At 45.6% G+C, this 18321-nt stretch overlaps 1 protein-coding gene across 1 annotated transcript in view; it reads left to right on the forward strand.

Moving 5' to 3' along the window:
* The first annotated feature begins 5449 nt into the window (after window positions 1-5449).
* Window positions 5450-18321, forward strand: part of nol7 (nucleolar protein 7) — a 34507-nt gene continuing 21635 nt past the window's right edge. The window contains exons 1-2 of the mRNA XM_078241178.1: window positions 5450-5730; window positions 14725-14785. Coding sequence (XP_078097304.1) covers window positions 5453-5730; window positions 14725-14785 — 339 coding nt within the window. The 5' untranslated portion in view covers window positions 5450-5452. The remainder of the gene's footprint in view (window positions 5731-14724; window positions 14786-18321) is intronic.

An 18321-nucleotide genomic window follows, 5' to 3' on the forward strand; every position in this document is an offset into this window, starting at 1 on the left:
CCAGCCTATCTACATACTAATATCCTATCCACCGAGCTGTCCCTCACAGCTACGATGCTTTGTTCATCACAACCTATTAACTCACCCCCACCGCCCCATTCCAGACCATGTGATCTCCAGGGAGAGGCGAAAACCCAGAGTGAAAACCCCAGGGCCAATATGGGGAAAAAAATCTGGGAAATTCCTCTCCGACCCCCTGAGGCGATCGAAACGAGTCCAGGAGATCACACTGCCCCTGATCGGAAAATGCTTCCCAACCCTATTCATTTCCACTTCCACGAACACCATATGAATTCCCTGCCCCCGAGACAGGTTCCCTACTATCCGCAGTCTCGCTCTGTACTGGCACCAGCAAGATGATCATAGAATGAAGCCTTGAAACGAGAAACAAAGAACAATTAGCCCGCGCCGCTCCCTGGTCCAAACTAGACCACTCTTTTGTATCCCTCCATTCCCACTCCGTTCATATAGCTGTCTAGATAAGTCTTAAATGTTCCCAGTGTGTCCGCCTCCACCACCTTGCCCGGCAACACATTCCAGGCCCCCACGACCCTCTGTGTAAAATATGTCCTTCTGATATCGGTGTTAAACCTCCCCCCCTTCACCTTGAACCTATGACCCCTCGTGAACGTCACCACCGACCCGGGGAAAAGCTTCCCACCGTTCACCCTATCTATGCCTTTCATAATTTTATACACCTCTATTAAATCTCCCCTCATCCTCCGTCTTTCCAAGGAGACCAACCCCAGTTTCCCCAATCTCTCCTCATAACCAAGCCCCTCCATACCAGGCAACATCCTGGTAAACCTCCTCTGTACTCTCTCCAAAGCCTCCACGTCCTTCTGGTAGTGTGGCGACCAGAACTGGACGCAGTATTCCAAATGCGGCCGAACCAACGTTCTATACATCTGCAACATCAGACCCCAACTTTTATACTCTATGCCCCATCCTATAAAGGCAAGCATGCCATATGCCTTCTTCACCACCTTCTCCACCTGTGACGTCACCTTCAAAGATCTGTGGACTTGCACACCCAGGTCCCTCTGCGTCTCTACACCCTTTATGGTTCTTCCATTTATCGTGCAGCTCCTCCCTACATTATTCCCACCAAAATGCATCACTTCGCATTTATCAGGATTGAACTCCATCTGCCATTTCCTTGCCCAAAATTCCAGCCTATCTATATCCTTCTGTAGCCTCTGACAATGTTCCTCACTATCTGCAAGACATCTGCAATGTCACTGTGAGTGACTTCTTTCCTTTACTATTTCTTATCTCAACTATTGTGTGACTGATATTCTGCTGAGGGTGTACTTGAAAATAACTACACTGTAGGACAGAATGTAAATTGAGAAATAATGGGGGCTTGTAAGAAGGGTACTGCAATACTCATGAGAGACGTTAATCCTCATGTTGTTTGGACAAATCATGTTGGCAAAGATAGCTTCGATGTGTTGATAGAATGTTTCCATACAGTTTCTTAGAACAATAGGTTCTGGAACCAACAGGGGACAGGCTACTTCAGACCTGGCAATGTGTAATCAGCGAGGATTAATTAATGACATCATAGTAAAGGCCTACCTCCTCACTCAACCGTAGTAAAACCGGCAGTGGCACAGTGGTTAGCACTGCTGCCTCACAGCGCCAGGGACCCAGGTTCGATTCTAGCCTTGGGTGACCACCTGTATGGAGTTTGCACGTTCTCCCCATGTCTGTGTGAGTTTCCTCCCACAGTCCAAAGATGTGCAGGTTAGGTGGATTGGCCATGCTAAATTGTCCTTTAGTGTCCCAAATGTATAATTTAGGAGGATTAGCAGGGTAAATATGTGGGGTTACTGGGATAGAGCAGAGGAGTGGGGGTGGGCCTAGGTATGATTCTCTGTTGGAGAGTTGGTGCAGACTCAATGGACTAAATGGCCTCCTTCTGTACTGTAGGGATTCTATGAAAAGATCATAACACTTTGTTGTTGTTTGGCAATAATCATCAAGGACCGGTCTTCAGGCATGGAATTCAAGCAGAACATTCAGAAAATCAGAATACAATTAGGCAAATTCAACATGGTTTTGTGAAAGGGAATTTGCGCTTGATAAATTTATCACAGTTCTTCGAGTGTGTAACAAGCCAGGTGGATGAAGGAGAACTAGTAGATGAGTGTATTTGGATTTCCAAAGGGCATTAAATAAGGCACATAAAAGGTTACACAAAGATAAGACTGTGGGTTGGGGTGATATATTAGCATGGACAAAGGTTTAGCTAACTAACAGGAAACAGAGAGTGAAAATAAATCAGTCATTTTTGGGTGGGCAAACTTTGGATTGGTAACTATAGGAATACCACAGGGATCAGTGCTAGGGCCTCAACTATTTACAATCCATATTCATGACTTGAATGATGTTAGACTGCATTGTAGCCAAATTTGCTAATGATACAAAGAAAAGAAGGAAAGCAAGTTGTGAGGAGGATACATCATAGACATAGACACCCTACAGTGCAGAAGGAGGCCATTCGGCCCATCGAGTCTGCACCGACCACAATCCCACCCAGGCCCTATCCCCACATATTTTTACCCGCTAATCCCTCTAACCTACATCCCAGCTCTAAGGGGCAATTTTTAACCTGGCCAATCAACCTAACCCGCACATCTTTGGACTGTGGGAGGAAACCGGAGCACCCGGAGGAAACCCACGCAGACACGAGGAGAATGTGCAAACTCCACACAGACAGTGACCCGAGCCGGGAATCGAACCCGGGACCCTGGAGCTGTGAAGCAGCAGTGCTAACCACTGTGCTACCGTGCCGCCCACATATTGTGCAAAGGGATATAGATAGGTTAAGTGAATGGGTAGAAAATTGGCAGATGGAGTATAATATGAGGATGTCCACTTTGGCAGGATGCCATAGTACAGAGGGATAGAAAACATACAAAACATAGAAAATAGGTACAGGAGTTGGCCATTCGGCCCTTCAAGCCTGCACCACCATTCAATATCATGGCTGATCACACACTTTCAGTATCCCATTACTGTTTTCTCTCCATATTTCTTGATCCTTTTAGCCACACGGGCCACGTCCAGTTCCCTCTTGAACATATTTAACAAAGTGGTCCCCAACAACTTTCTGTGGTAGAGAATTCCACAGGTTCACAACTCTCTGAGTGAAGTTCTTCCTCATCTCAGTCCTGAATGGCTTTCCCCTTATTCTTAGACTGTGACCCCTAGTTCTGGACTTCCCCAGCATTGGGAACATTTTACCGTATCTAACCTGTCTAATCTCATCAGGAATTTATATATTTCTATGAGATCCCCTCTCATTCTTCTAAAGTGTGCAGAGGACGCTGAAAGTCTGCAAAGGGATATAGATAGTCTAAGTGAGTGGCTGAGGGTCTGGCAGATGGAGTACAATGTTGGTAAATGTGAGGTCATCCATTTTGGTAGGAATAACAGCAAAATGGACTATTATTTAAATGGTAAAAAATTACAGCATGCTGCTGTGCAGAAGGACCTGTGTTTCCTTGTGCAGGAATCTCAAGGAGTTGGTTTGCAGGTGCAGCAGGTAATTAAGGCGGCAAATGAATTTTGTCCTTTATTGCTAGAGGGATGGAGTTTAAAAACAGCGAGGTTATGTTGCAGCTGCTGGTGAGGCCATACTTGGAGTATTGTGTACAGTTTTGGTCTCCTTACTTGAGAAAGGATATACTGGCACTGGAGGGGGTGCAGAGGAGATTCACTAGGTTGATTCTGGAGTTGGGAGAGTTGGCTTATGAGGAGAGACTGAGTAGACTCGGGCTGTACTCATTGGAATTCAGAAGAATGAGGGGAGATCTTATAGAAACATAAGATTACGAAGGGAATAGTTAAGATAGAAGCAGGGAAGTTGTTTCCACTGGTGGGTGAAACTAGAACTAGGGGGGCATAGCCTCAAAATAAGGGGAAGCAGATTTAGGACTGAGTTGAGGAGAAACTTCTTCACACAAAGGGTTGTGAATCTGTGGAATTCCCTGCCTAGTGAAGCAGTTGAGGCTACCTCATTGAATGTTTTTAAGGCAAGGATTGATAAATTTTTGAACAGCAAAGGAATTAAGGGTTATGGTGAGTGAGTGGGTAAGTGGAGCTGAATCCATGTAAAGATCAGCCATGATCTTATTGAATGGCGATGGCTCAAGGGGCCAGATGGCCTACTCCTGCTCCTAGTTCTTATGTTCTTAAAACTGCACACAATATTCAAGGTGTGGCCTCACCAAGGCCCTGTATAACTGCAATCCACATCATAACTGCAATAAGACATCCTTACTCCTATACTCAAATCCTCTTGCTCTGAAGGCCGGCATGCCATTAGCTTTCCTCACCGCCTGCCATACCTGCATGCCAACTTTCAGCGACTGTTCCATCATGACCCCCAAGTCCATTGCACTTCCCCGTTTTCTAAATTGCCACTATTCAGATCTTCCTTCCTGTTTTTTGCCACCAAAATGGATAACCTCACATTTATCCACATTATATTGCATTTGCGAAGTATTTGCCCACTCAGCCAGCCAGACACCCTGCAGCCTCTGAGCATTCCTCCTCACAGCACATACACTGCCACCCAGCTTAGTGTCCTTGTACAATAAGTCCCCATTTTAAGTTGCCCATTTTGAGTGATTTCACCTTAATGGTGATAAGTTAATGGGGCCTATATTTCTGTTTGGTGTCTCAAGTTTTGTTTTAAAGTTGTTTGGTGCTAGGTCTGATGTGGCATGACATGGCTCTATCAGCGTCATTTTGGAGTTTGACCTTTCCTCTCACTGCCACTCCTTTGCCTCATGTCTTCTGCTTCTCCCTGACTCTCCCTCTGGCTGTTGACCTTCCAGTTCAACCTCTGCCGATCCCTAACCTTTTCACCGCTGACCCTCCAGTTTGTGACTTACTGCCTCCTGCCTCTTACCACTCAGCTGCATAGCCCCGGCATTTGCATCCATTTGTTTGAGAAAGAGTTCCTGGCTATTGTCTTTGCTTGTGAGCATTTCAACCAGTACCTGTTTGAGGAGATGATGGTAGAGTCTGAGACAAACTGGCCCACACGTTCACAGGTGAAGAATTCAGACTCTTCATGAATGATTGGGAAGTTCAGCACAACATATCATCTCCAAACTGTCCCCAGTCAAATGGAAAGGCTAAGGAAACTGAAATTTGCCAAAGAGATCATCAAAAGATCGAGCTCACACCTGTACACGGTGATCCTCGAGTGGAGAAACACACCTACTGAAGATGTGGGAAGTAATCCGGGAGCGCCGTTTCCAGCCTCCCGACAGCAGAGGGCGTAATGTATAGCCTCCCGGCAGCAGAGGGCGTAATGTATAGCCTCCCGACAGCAGAGGGCGTAATGTATAGCCTCCCGGCAGCAGAGGGCGTAATGTATAGCCTCCCGACAGCAGAGGGCGTAATGTATAGCCTCCCGGCAGCAGAGGGCGTAATGTATAGCCTCCCGACAGCAGAGGGCGTAATGTACAGCCTCCCGACAGCAGGGGTCGCGGCAGCGGCAGCGGCAGACCGGAGCTGCGTGATTGCGAAGCTTGGGAGAATGGCGGGGAGGAGGCCGTTGCGACCTGAGAATAGCCGAGAAGGGAAGCGGGAAATGTCGGCGGAATCCAGCCAGGGGGAAGATGATGAGGTGCCGGAGGAGGTGTCTTTCACCAGCGCCCGAGAGGAGGCTCAGAGGAGCATGAAAGCGGCGCTGGAGAGTGTGAGGAGGTGAGGGAGGCCCCGGCTCGGGCCCACTAAACCGCAGCTTTACATTGTCCTCGGCTCTGCAGTATAATGGAGGCCACGGTCAGTCGGGTGAAGTTGGGTTGATCCGCGAATTTCCTTCACGACCGGTTATTGAATCTTCGGAGCCGTCTCCTGGGGCGAGCTGTGGTGCCGAATATTCACCACGGCCTCTGTCCGCTTTCAGCCCGCAGGTGGCGGCCTGTGAGTGAGTCCAGGGTCGGGCAGCCCGAATAACTGAGCCTTTCATGAGGCCCTCTGTGTGAGGGAGCAGGGCACGGCCCAGGACACGGCCTGTCTCTTTACAGAGCTCCTCACTACCGTTATCACCAAGCCTCTGATCCATTCTCCTGGGAGTGCACAGTTTCATTTCGATCTGATAAACTAACAAGTTCATTGGGGCTTGAGCTAGGATTCAATCAATTCGTAGGTCAACAGACATCTACGTGAGTCATTATTAAAGAGGAAAAACGTAACATTGAAACCGAAAATGCTGAAAATAAACAGGATACTTAGCATTTAAGTAAAAGGACAGGCAGATGTTTAAACGTTATGATATAACGCTTTATCAGATCTGGAATTTTAATGTGATAACTCTACTAATTTTTTTCAGGATGTGATTGAGTTAGTTGTCTTTTCAGTGAATCATAGTGATACAATACAGAAGGAGTCAAATCACACCATGGAAAGCAATTTAAGATGGGGTTGGAGAGCATGTGCATAAATTTGTAGCACATAGTAAAGTTAGTGAGATACTGGCACAAATTGCTACATGGTATCTTGGCCTTCATCCTAATACTTGTTGACCTGCAGGCTGTGTGGGGTTGGGGGATCATGAGGTTGGGAGCTGTGAAGGGATGATCTCCAAAGGAGATGGGGGTTAGTGATGGTATGGGAAATTCATGGTACAGGTGAAGGTCAGAGAGAGTTAGCTTTCAACCTTCCCATGGTTCACCAGAAAAATACCACCCTTAACTGTGAATTAATGACAATATTGTGGTTGGATCTGTGAAAATGGAGTGGCCTAGAGGTTAGAGTGAGTAGAGTAGAAACATTGAGATGGCCTTTGGTTTTCTATCTTCCAATGTTTGGAAACTGTTTGAGAATCTGAATTCTGGACGATCGAAAGCAATAATGCCAGAGGTCCATGAAATGAAACACCCGCCTCCCATACCACTCCTTCAGCCAACATTTGTTTACCCCTTTGCCAGTTGGAATAGGCTCAGGTAACAATTCAGAGTGTAAAGTTTATTTATTACTGTCACAAGTAGGCTTACTTACACTGCAATGAAGCTATTGTGAAAATCCCCTATTGCCACACTCCGGCGCCTATTCGAGAACACTGAGGGAGAATTTAGCATGACCAATGCACCTAACTAGCACGTCTTTGGGACTTTGGGAGGAAACCAGCGCACCTGGAAGAAACCCACGCAGACATGGGGAGAAGGTACGGACTCCGCACAGACAGTGACCCAAGCCAGGAATCGAACCTGGGTACCTGGCACTGAGGTGGCAGTGCTAGCCACTGTGCTGCCCGTAGGTTTGTTGAAAAAACCAGACATGTTGTTGAAGATTTATCTTGCATCAAGACAGATGCCATGGCCAATCAGAATCAACTTGTGGATCAGTCCTGGTTTCGGCTGCAGTGGGTGGTACCTATTCCCCTGACTATACTGTTCCCTCCCACTAATACATTTCTTTTCACCCCCTCCAATTGAATGGCTTCTTGCTAGTAGAATCATAGAATCCCTACAGTGCAGAAGGAGGCCATTCGGCCCATCGAGTCTGCACCGACCACAATCCCACCCAGGCCCTACCCCCACATATTTTACCCGCTAATCCCTCTAACCTACGCATCTCAGGAGTCTAAGGGGCAATTTTTAACCTGGCCAATCAACCTAACCCGCACATCTTTGGACTGTGGGAGGAAACCGGAGCACCCGGAGGAAACCCACGCAGTAATGTAAGTCCCCCACTACGACAACCCTATTTTTTCTGCACATATCCAGAATCTCCTGACATATCCTTTCCTCCACTTCCCGCGCAGTACCAGTCTCCGTAATGGTGGCCTATATCGCAAGGGGGATAGAATATAAAAGCAGAGATGTCTTGCTGCATCTGTACAGGGCATTGGTGAGGCCGCAGCTGCAATACAGTGTGTAGTATTGGTCCCCTTATTTGTGGAAGGATATATTGGCCTTGGAGGGAGTGCAGAGAAGGTTCACCAGGTTGATACCAGAGATGAGGGGTGTTGATTATGAGGAGAGACTGAGCAGATTGGGTTTGTACTCGTTGGAATTTAGAAGGCTGAGGGGGGATCTTATAGAGACCTATAAGATAATGAAGGGGCTGGATAGGGTAGAGGTGGAGAGATTCTTTCCACTTGAGTTGAGGAGGAACTTCTTCTCTCAGAGGGTGGTGAATCTCTGGAATTCTCTGCCCACTGAAGTGGTGGAGGCTATCTCGTTGAATATGTTTAAATCACAGATAGATGGATTCCTGATCGGTAAGGGAATTAGGGGTTATGGGGATCAGGCGGGTAAGTGGAACTGATCCACTTCAGGTCAGCCATGATCTTATTGAATGGTGGGGCAGGCTTGAGGGGCTAGATGGCCTACTCCTGCTCCTATTTCTTATGTTCTTATGACCTGAAACTACTGGATTGGTTGCGGTGACGGAGACTTGGTTAAAAGAAGGACAGGACTGGCAGCTGAATATTCCGGGGTATAAGTGTTTTAGGCAAGACAGAGGAGGGGCTAAAAAAGGTGGGGGAGTAGTGATATTAGTTAGGGAGCATATTACCGCGGTGCAGAGGGTAGACAACTTAGAGGGGTCATGTACTGAGTCACTGTGGGTGGAACTCAGAAACAGGAAGGGTGCAGTCACTATGCTGGGGGTGTACTACAGACCACCCAACAGCCCACGGGAAGTGGAGGAAAGGATATGTCAGGAGATTCTGGATATGTGCAGAAAAAATAGGGTTGTCGTAGTGGGGGACTTTAATTTCCCTGGTGTAGACTGGAAAGTGCTTAGAGCTGGGGTTCCGGACGGGGAGGAATTTGTAAAATGCATACTGGAAGGTTCTTTAGAACAGTATGTAGATAGCCTGACTAGAGAGGGGGCTATACTGGACCTAGTTCTGGGAAATGAGCCTGGTCAGGTCGTCAAAGTTTCGGTAGGGGAACATGTGGCTAATAGTGACCACAACTGTTAACTTTAGGATAGTAATGGACAAGGATGAGTACTGTCCTACGGGCAGGGTGCTAAATTGGGGGAAGGCTAACTATAGCTGGATTAGGCAGGAATTGGTGGACGTTCATTGGGAGAGGATGTTCGAGGGTAAGTCCACGTCTGGCATGTGGGAGTCTTTTAAGGAACAATTGATAAGGCTGCAGGATAGGCATGTGCCTGTAAATAGGAAAGGTAGGATTCGAGAGCTGTGGATAACCAGGGAAATTGATGATCTGATTAAAATGAAAAGTTTTTTTAAAAAAAGGGCGGCATGGACAAGTTGGGCCGAAGGGCCTGTTTCCATGCTGTAAACATCTATGACTCTAAAAGGGAGGCGTACGCTAAGTCCAGGCAACTGAAAACAGATGGAGCTCTGGAGGAATGCAGAGAGAGAGTAGGAAAGAACTCAAACGGGGAGTGAGAAGGGCAAAAAGAGGTCACGAGATGTTCTTGGCAGGCAGGATTAAGGAGAATCCTAAGGCATTCTATTCGTACGTTAGGAACAAAAGAGTTGTCAGGGAGAAAATCGGACCCCTCGGGGACAAAGGAGGGGAGTTATGCTTAGAACCCAAGGAAATAGGGGAGATCCTAAATGAATACTTTGCATTGGTATTCACGAAGGAGAGGGGCGTGTTAACCGGGAGTGTCTCGGAGGGAGGTGTTGACCTGTTAGAGAAAATCTCCATTACAAGGGAGGAAGTGTTAGGTTTTTTAGGGAACATTAAAACTGACAAAGCCCCAGGGCCTGATGGCATCTATCCTAGACTGCTCAGGGAGACGAGAGATGAAATTGCTGGGCCTCTGACGGAAATCTTTGTCGCTTCTTTGGACACAGGTGAGGTCCCTGAGGATTGGAGGATAGTGAATGTGGTCCTGTTGTTTAAGAAGGGTAGCAGGGATAACCCGGGTAATTATAGGCCGGTGAGCTTGATGTCCATGGTAGGGAAGTTGTTGGAGAGGATTCTTAGAGACAGGATGTATGTGCATTTAGAACTGAACAATCTCATTAGTGACAGACAGCATGGTTTTGTAAGAGGGAGGTCGTGCATTACAAATTTGGTGGTTTTTTGAGGAAGTGACAAAAACGGTTGACGAAGGAAGGGCCGTGGATGTCGTCTATGTGGATTTCAGTAAGGCATTTGACAAAGTCCCACATGGCAGGTTGGTTAAGAAGGTTAAGGCTCATGGGATACAAAGAGAAGTGGCTAGATGGGTGGAGAACTGGCTTGGCCATAGGAAGAGTTTTAACAACACCAGGTTAAAGTCCAACAGGTTTATTTGGTAGCAAATACCATTAGCTTTCGGAGCGCTGCTCCTTCGTCAGATGGAGTCATTGGCCATAGGAGACAGAGGGTAGCGGTCGAAGGGTCTTTTTCCAGCTGGAGGTCTGTGACCAGTGGTGTTCCGCAGGGCTCTGTACTGGGACCTCTGCTATTTGTGATATATATAAATGATTTGGAAGAAGGTGTAACTGGTGTTATCAGCAAGTTTGTGGATAACATGAAGATGGCTGGACTTGCGGATAGTGATGAGCATTGTCGGGCAATACAGCAAGATTGGGCGGAGAAATGGCAGATGGAATTTAATCCAGATAAATGCGAAGTGATGCATTTTGGAAGAACTAATGTAGGGGGGAGTTATACAATAAATGGTAGAGTCATCAGGAGTATAGAAACACAAGAGGGACCTAGGTGTGCAAGTCCACAAATCCTTGAAGGTGGCAGCACAGGTGGAGAAGGTGGTGAAGAAGGCATATGGTATGCTTGCCTTTATAGGACGGGGTAAAGAGTATAAAAGCTGGAGTCTGATGTTGCAGCTGTATAGAACGCTGGTTAGGCCACATTTGGAGTACTGCATCCAGTTCTGGTCGCCGCACTACCAGAAGGACGTGGAGGCGTTGGAGAGAGTGCAGAGAAGGTTTACCAGGATGTTGCCTGGTATGGAGAGTCTTAGCTATGAGGAGAGATTGGGTAAACTGGGCTTGTTCTCCTTGGAAAGACGGAGAATGAGGGGAGACCTAATAGAGGTGTACAAGATTATGAAGGGGATAGATAGGGTGAACGGTGGGAAGCTTTTTCCCAGATCAGAAGTGACGATCACAAGGGGTCACGGGCTCAAGGTGAGAGGGGCGAAGTATAACTCAGATATTAGAAGGATGTTTTTTACACAGGGTGGTGGGGGCCTGGAATGCGTTGCCAAGTAGGGTGGTGGAGGCAGACACGATGACATTGTTTAAGATTTACCTGGATAGTCACATGAGCAGCCTGGGAATGGAGGGATACAAACGATTGGACTAGTTGGATCAAGGAGTGGCACAGGCTTGGAGGGCCGAAGGGCCTGTTTCCTGTGCTGTACTGTTCTTTGTGATAAAATCTAATCTGGTTCACTAATGTCTTTTAGAGAAATAAATCTGCTGCTGTTACCTGATCTGGCCAGACCCTAAACTGTCCTCTGAAGTTGCCTAGCAAGTCACTCAGTTGTACCAAACAGCTACAGAGAGTCAAAAAGGAATGAAACTGGACACACCACCTGCACTGGAACTGATAATGACAACAGCAATGTGGGTGTACCTACATCAAATGGACTGCTCAAGAAAGTGGCTCGCTATCACCTTTTCAAGGGCACTTGAGGATGAGCAACATTGGCCTTGCCAGTGATGCTTACATCCCATGGAAAAATATAACCACTATCATTGATTGCAAATGCCAGTCCTTTGAAAAATACAGTCTGTTTTATTGCATTGTTTACTCGGATCCAAAGATGAATGCCATTAGTAGTTTTTGGAAATTAATTTCCAGTTATTATAGAATCATACAACATTGAAGAAGACCACTCGGTACCAATGCCAACATTTTGAAAAAGCTATCCAATTAGCCTTACTCTTTCCATATCCTTGCAAATATTTTATTAAGTATATGTCAATTCCATTTTACAAGTTACTATTTAACCTTACTGAAATGGATTTCAGTAAGGCATTTGACAAAGTCTCTCATGGCAGGTTGGTTAAGAAGGTTAAGGCTCATGGGATACAAGGAGAGGTGGCTAGATGGGTAGAAAACTGACTTGGCCACAGGAGACAGAGGGTAGCAGTCAAAGGGTCTTTTTCTGGCTGGAGGTCTGTGACCAGTGGTGTTCCGCAGGGTTCTTTACTGGGACCTCTGCTATTTGTGATATATATAAATGATTTGGAAGAAGGTGTAACTGGTGCTATCAGCAAGTTTGCGGATGACACTAAGATGGCTGGACTTGCGGATAGTGATGAACATTGTCGGACAATACAGCAGGATATAGATAGGCTGGAAGAGAAGGTTTACCAGGATGTTGCCTGGTATGGAGGGTCTTAGCTATGAGGAGAGATTGGGTAAACTGGGGTTGTTCTCCCTAGAAAGACGGAGAATGAGGGGAGACCTAATAGAGGTGTACAAAATTATGAAGGGTATAGATAGGGTGAACAGTGGGAAGCTTTTTCCCAGGTCGGAGGTGACGATCACGAGGGGTCACGGGCTCAAGGTGAGAGGGGCGACGTATAACTCAGATATCGGAGGGACGTTTTTTACACAGAGAGTGGTGGGGGCCTGGAATGCGCTGCCAAGTAGGGTGGTGGAGGCAGACACGCTGGCATCGTTTAAGACTTACCTGGATAGTCACATGAGCAGTCTGGGAATGGAGGGATACAAACGAATGGTCTAGTTGGACCAATGAGCGGCACAGGCTTGGAGGGCCCAAGGGCCTGTTTCCTGTGCTGTACTGTTCTTTGTTCTTTTAAACCATGCATCTTGGATTGTAATTACTTGTGTATTAAAAAAAAAATTTCATTCGACTGCTGATCCTTTTGCAAGTTATTTTAAATCTGTATACTCTTTTTATTCACTTACGGGATGTGGGCATCGCTGGCGGGGCCAGCATTTAATACCCATTCCTAATTGCCTTTGAGAAGATGGTGGTGAGAACCTTTTTGATCCACTGCAGTCCATATAGAACATAGAAAGCCACAGCACAAACAGGCCCTTCGGCCCACAAGTTGCGCCGATCACATCCCCACCTCTAGGCCTATCTATAGCCCTCAATCCCATTAAATCCCATGTACTCATCCAGAAGTCTCTTAAAAGACCCCAACGAGTTTGCCTCCACCACCACCGACGTCAGCCGATTCCACTCACCCACCACCCTCTGAGTGAAAAACTTACCCCTGACATCTCCTCTGTACCTACCCCCCAGCACCTTAAACCTGTGTCCTCTCGTAGCAACCATTTCAGCCCTTGGAAATAGCCTCTGAGAGTCTACCCTATCCAGACCTCTCAACATCTTGTAAACCTCTATCAGGTCACCTCTCATCCTTCGTCTCTCCAAGGAGAAGAGACCAAGCTCCCTCAACCTATCCTCATAAGGCATGCCCCCCAATCCAGGCAATATCCTTGTAAATCTCCTCTGCACCCTTTCAATGGCTTCAACATCTTTCCTGTAATGAGGTGACCAGAACTGCGCGCAGTACTCCAAGTGGGGTCTAACCAGGGTCCTATAAAGCTGCAGCATTATCTCCCGACTCCTAAACTCAATCCCTCGATTAATGATGTAGGTACAGTGTTGTTAGGGAGGGAATTGCAGGATCTTAACCCAGTAAAGTTGCAGTGATATATTTTCAAGTCTGGGTGCTGAGTGGTTTGGGAGAGGAACTTCCAGGTGGTTGTGTTCCGATATATCTAATGATCTTGTCCTAGCTGGTAGAGGTTCTGGGTTTGGAAGGTGTTGTATGAAGAGCCTTGGTGAATTCCTGTGCATCTTATGGATGTTGTACACTGCTGCCACTGTGCGTCGATGATGGAGATATTGGATGTTTGTCGATGGGTGCCAATCAAGCGGGCTGTTTTATCCTGGGTGGTGTCGAGCTTCTTGTGTTGTTGGAGCTGTACTCATCCAGGCCTCCCTGAATTGTGTGTTGTGAATTACTCCCAGGATTCCTAGCCTCTGACCTGCTCATATTACCACAGTATGTATATGGCTAACCCAGTTCAGTTTCTGGACGTTTCTGAATGTTGATTCAACAATGATAATGGCATTTAAAGTCATGGGGTGGTGGCTAGATTCTCCCTTGTTGGAAATAGTTATTGCCTGGTATTCGTGTGGCACACATTACTTGTCAGTCCAAGCCTGGATATTGTCCATGTCTTGCTGCATTTGGACATGGACTGCTTCAATATCTGAGTAGTTGTGAATGGTGTTGAACATTGTGAAATCATCAGCGAGCATCCGCTCTTCTGACATTATGGTGCTGGGAAGGTAATTGATGAAGTAGCTGAAGGTGGTTGGGCATAGAGCACGTGATTATCCACCTTCCTGCCAGAGTGAATGTTTCGTCCCTATATTCTCTATCAAATCCCAACAGAATTTTTAGCACCTGAATTAAATATCCTCTTAATGTTATGTAATCTGAGAACAATTCCAGTTTTTCTGGTGTCTCGACATAACTGAAGTCACTCATCCCTGGTATCATTCTAGGAAATTTCCTCTGCACTTCTTGGGCACACCACTCTTAAAATGCAGTGAATTTCAATTTTACTGCAAAGTAATTTGATAATGTCTCAATAGTTTAATTTTTGTTCTTGGAGAATGTGGTTGTGAAATGGATGAGGAGAGAGAGTGTATTTGCAAATGGGTGGTTTTGTGTTGCATATTGTCACACTTAAATTCAGATTGTGACAAAAAACAAAATATCATTTTTATTTGTAATATGTTTTGAAAACTTTTCAGAGACAAAGCCTTGCTGAAAGAGAAAAGAAAAAGAAAGGAGCAATTATTCAAAGAACAGAAGGTAAGGTTGTTAGTCATTATACCAGACAAACTGGAATCATTTATTTTTGAACCTGGAATTGTGTATCATAGAAACCCTACAGTGCAGAAAGAGGCCATTTGGCCCATCGAGTCTGCACCGACCACAATCCCACCAGGCCCTACCCCCATATCCCTACACATTTACCCTCTAATCCCTCTAACCTACGCATCTCAGGACACTAAGGGGCAATTTTAGCATGGCCAATCAACCTAACTCGCACATCTTTGGACTGTAGGAGGAAACCGGAGCACCCGGAGGAAACCCACGCAGACACGAGGAGAATGCGCAAACTCCACACAGACAGTGACCCGAGCCGGGAATCGAACCCAAGTCCCTGGAGCTGTGAAGCAGCAGTGCTAACCACTGTGCTACCGTACTGTGTATTAACAAGGCATACTTTAAACAACTCACTTCATTTATAGAATCAACTGCCATTGCAACCTTTCACTAAACCTTTCAGTAGTGGAGGCCATTCCATTGATGTTTATGCATGAAGTTAGTTTTGTGGGAAAATGTTTGTTCCGTTTTTCCTGCTTTGCAAAATTTTAGTTGAGTCGCATGATTTCAAAACTGAAGAATTCCACCAGCCTGCCTGACTATGTCATACATTTTGTTTTGGTTGGGATAAGATCAATGAAAGAACCATGATAAAATTCTTCCTAATTTCAGCACTGGCTTGGTAACTTATATTAATAGTTATTTTTGTCATTGGCAAAACTATGACGACAACAGCTTGTATTTATATAGCACTTTTAACATGGTATAAAATGTTCCAAGACACTTCAAAAAGTTTGGTCTTAACATAAGGCGATAATAGGACAGATGACGAAAACCTTGGCCAGAGCTAGGTATTAAGCAGTGTCTTAAAGTTTGAGCAAGAGGTAGAGTTGTTTAGAGAGGAAATTCCAGAGTTTGGGGGCAATGGCAGCTGAAAGCATGACCACCAGTGGTGGCATGTTTAAAATTAGAGTGCACATGAAGCAAAAACTAGAGAAATGCGGGATCTTGGAAGGTTCTGGGTGTGGAGGAGGTTGCAAAGATGGGGAAAAATGAAGCCTCCTAGAGGGATTTTAAAATCCGAGTGATTTCAGACCAGACACCAGTGTATGGCAGCAAGTGCATGGATGATGGTTGAATGAGACTTGGTGCAAGTTCAAATACAGGCAGCAGTGTTTGGGATGAAGCCAAGTGGGTGCATTGTGGGTGGCTGGCTAGTTTGAATAAACCAGACATTGGGTACTTAAGGCATGGATGAGTGAGACAGGTAAGCTGAGACAGGGATGGAGATTGGTGATTCTTTCAGTTGCATGTTACATCAGCCAGTGATAGAAATGACCAAATAAAGTGGTCCTGGAATGTGGAACTCTCTTTGTGGCGTGAAATTACTTTTTAAAAAGAAGTAAGTGAGGAAGATTCAAGATCTTGGATGTACCAATAAGTCCTACTATCTCCCTTGTGACAGAAGAGATCAACCAGTGACCATCTTCCAGATTGTGGGGAGGGATGGCAGATGGGAAGGTAGCAGGGCTTCTTTGGAATGAATGTGCCACCAAGGTGACCTGCTTGTGATGGAAGCTCAGAAGCAAGTCAACCCTGCATGTAAGTCAGTAATCAGATGGGCTGACAAGTGGCAAGACACAAGTGCCAGGCAATGACCATCTCCAACGAGAGAGAATCTAACCTATCGCCCTTTTACATTCAATGGCATTACCATTGCTGAATCCCTCACTATCAACATCCCGGTGGTTACCAATGACCAGAAATTCAACTGGACTAGCTGAGCAGATCAAAGGCTATGAACCCTCTGGCGAGTACGTCACCTCTTGATTCCCCAAAGCCTGTCCACCATTTACAAGGTGTAAGTCAGGAGTGCAGCGAAACTCTCCATTTGCTTGGATGATTGCAGCTTAAACAACACTCAAGAAACTCAACACCATCCATTGAAAGTAGTCCTCTTGCTACCCCTTCCACAAACATTCAATCCCTCCACCATCGACAAACAGTGGCAATCTTGTATACCATCTACAAAATGCACTGCAGAAACTCACCATGATTCTTCAGGTAGCACCTTCAAGCCCACAACCGCTACAGTCTAGAAGGACAAGAGCAGTAGATACCTGGGTACACCACCACCTGGAAGCCCTCCAAGTCACTCACTATTCTGACTAGGAAATATATCGCCATTCCTTCATGATCATTGGGTCAAAATCCTGGAATTCCCTCTCCAACAGCACTCTGGGTGTACCTACACCTCTGAGATTACAGCTCACCACCACCCTCTGAAGGGCAACTAGGGATGGTTAATAAATGCTGGCCTAGCCAGCGATGCCTACATCCCGTAAATGAACAAAAAAATCAAGCTGTTGCAGAGTACTGGGGGGCTATTGATGATTAATCAGCCAGTTTGACTAACAAGTGGGCTGGGATTTTCCATGCGTGTACCTGATAATACTCAAAGTCATTGCTGGAGTAGGATGTTATTGGTGTGACAAATGGGAAGCAACTTTACTGAGCCAATTAAGAAACTCCAAACAGTTTGGGACTCTAAGCCTTAACTCTGCCAATATGTGTCTAAGTTCTCTTACTTGCTTACAAATCTCCCTGTACAGACCATATTGGGCAAACACAGACCTCAAAAGTGAGTCTAGGTATTTATAAGTAACTATGCTCATATCATAAGTGGCTTTCACATAGGTCAGACGCATGGCTACGCCCAGTTTAATGAAAAACTGAAGCACAATAATACAATATACACAACAACACTTAAATGTTTGACCCCACTATACATGCTAATTTATAGTACATACTGTGTGTTCACTGGTACAGGATGTGATATCTGAACTATTTCAATGTGCATACTCTGTCTCTTATTTATGGAGTGCTATAATGGGAGAAAAATGTTTAAAATGAACCTGAACACTCAAAATCATTTTATTCGATTAAGAAGTTAATTTTGAATAACATTGAACTTGAGTCTTCCTGGTCTTTTGAAATGTAAGTACAAAGTTAGTCAAGAATATACTCATTGTCATTCCTACAAAGTGTTGCAAATGTTTGTCATCATTGTGCTCTGCTTCAGAGTTCCCTGTATTTGTGTCACAATGTGAATGCAGGTTCAAAATGTCCTGCGTTACTTAGTCATTATTTGTTAGTGCTTCTTCATGATCACACTCTCAAATCTTAGTGACCGCACCTTGGTCAGTGGGTTGCCATCGGGGAGCCCAGCACCTGGACAACTGCCAGTACAGCTCTGCTGTATCACTGCAACTTTCTAAAATAGACAGAAGCTGACTTACTCTCAGAACTTTTGTTCCAGTCACCTTGGACATGCAATCTCATGTCTCTGAGCCATTCACACTGCCCATTGCCAAGTCAGCTGAAATTGGAGACATGCCTGTGGATAGTCGTAGTATCATTTGATTTATATTGATCTGTGTGAAATATTAAGCACTTGAACTAGGTTTGTTATACAGGCAAGTGCTCCTGTTTTTATTGTAGTTTTTTAAAAAAAGTAA

The sequence above is a fragment of the Mustelus asterias genome, chromosome 2 (assembly GCF_964213995.1).
Source record: "Mustelus asterias chromosome 2, sMusAst1.hap1.1, whole genome shotgun sequence".
NCBI classification, from domain to species: Eukaryota; Metazoa; Chordata; class Chondrichthyes; order Carcharhiniformes; family Triakidae; genus Mustelus; species Mustelus asterias.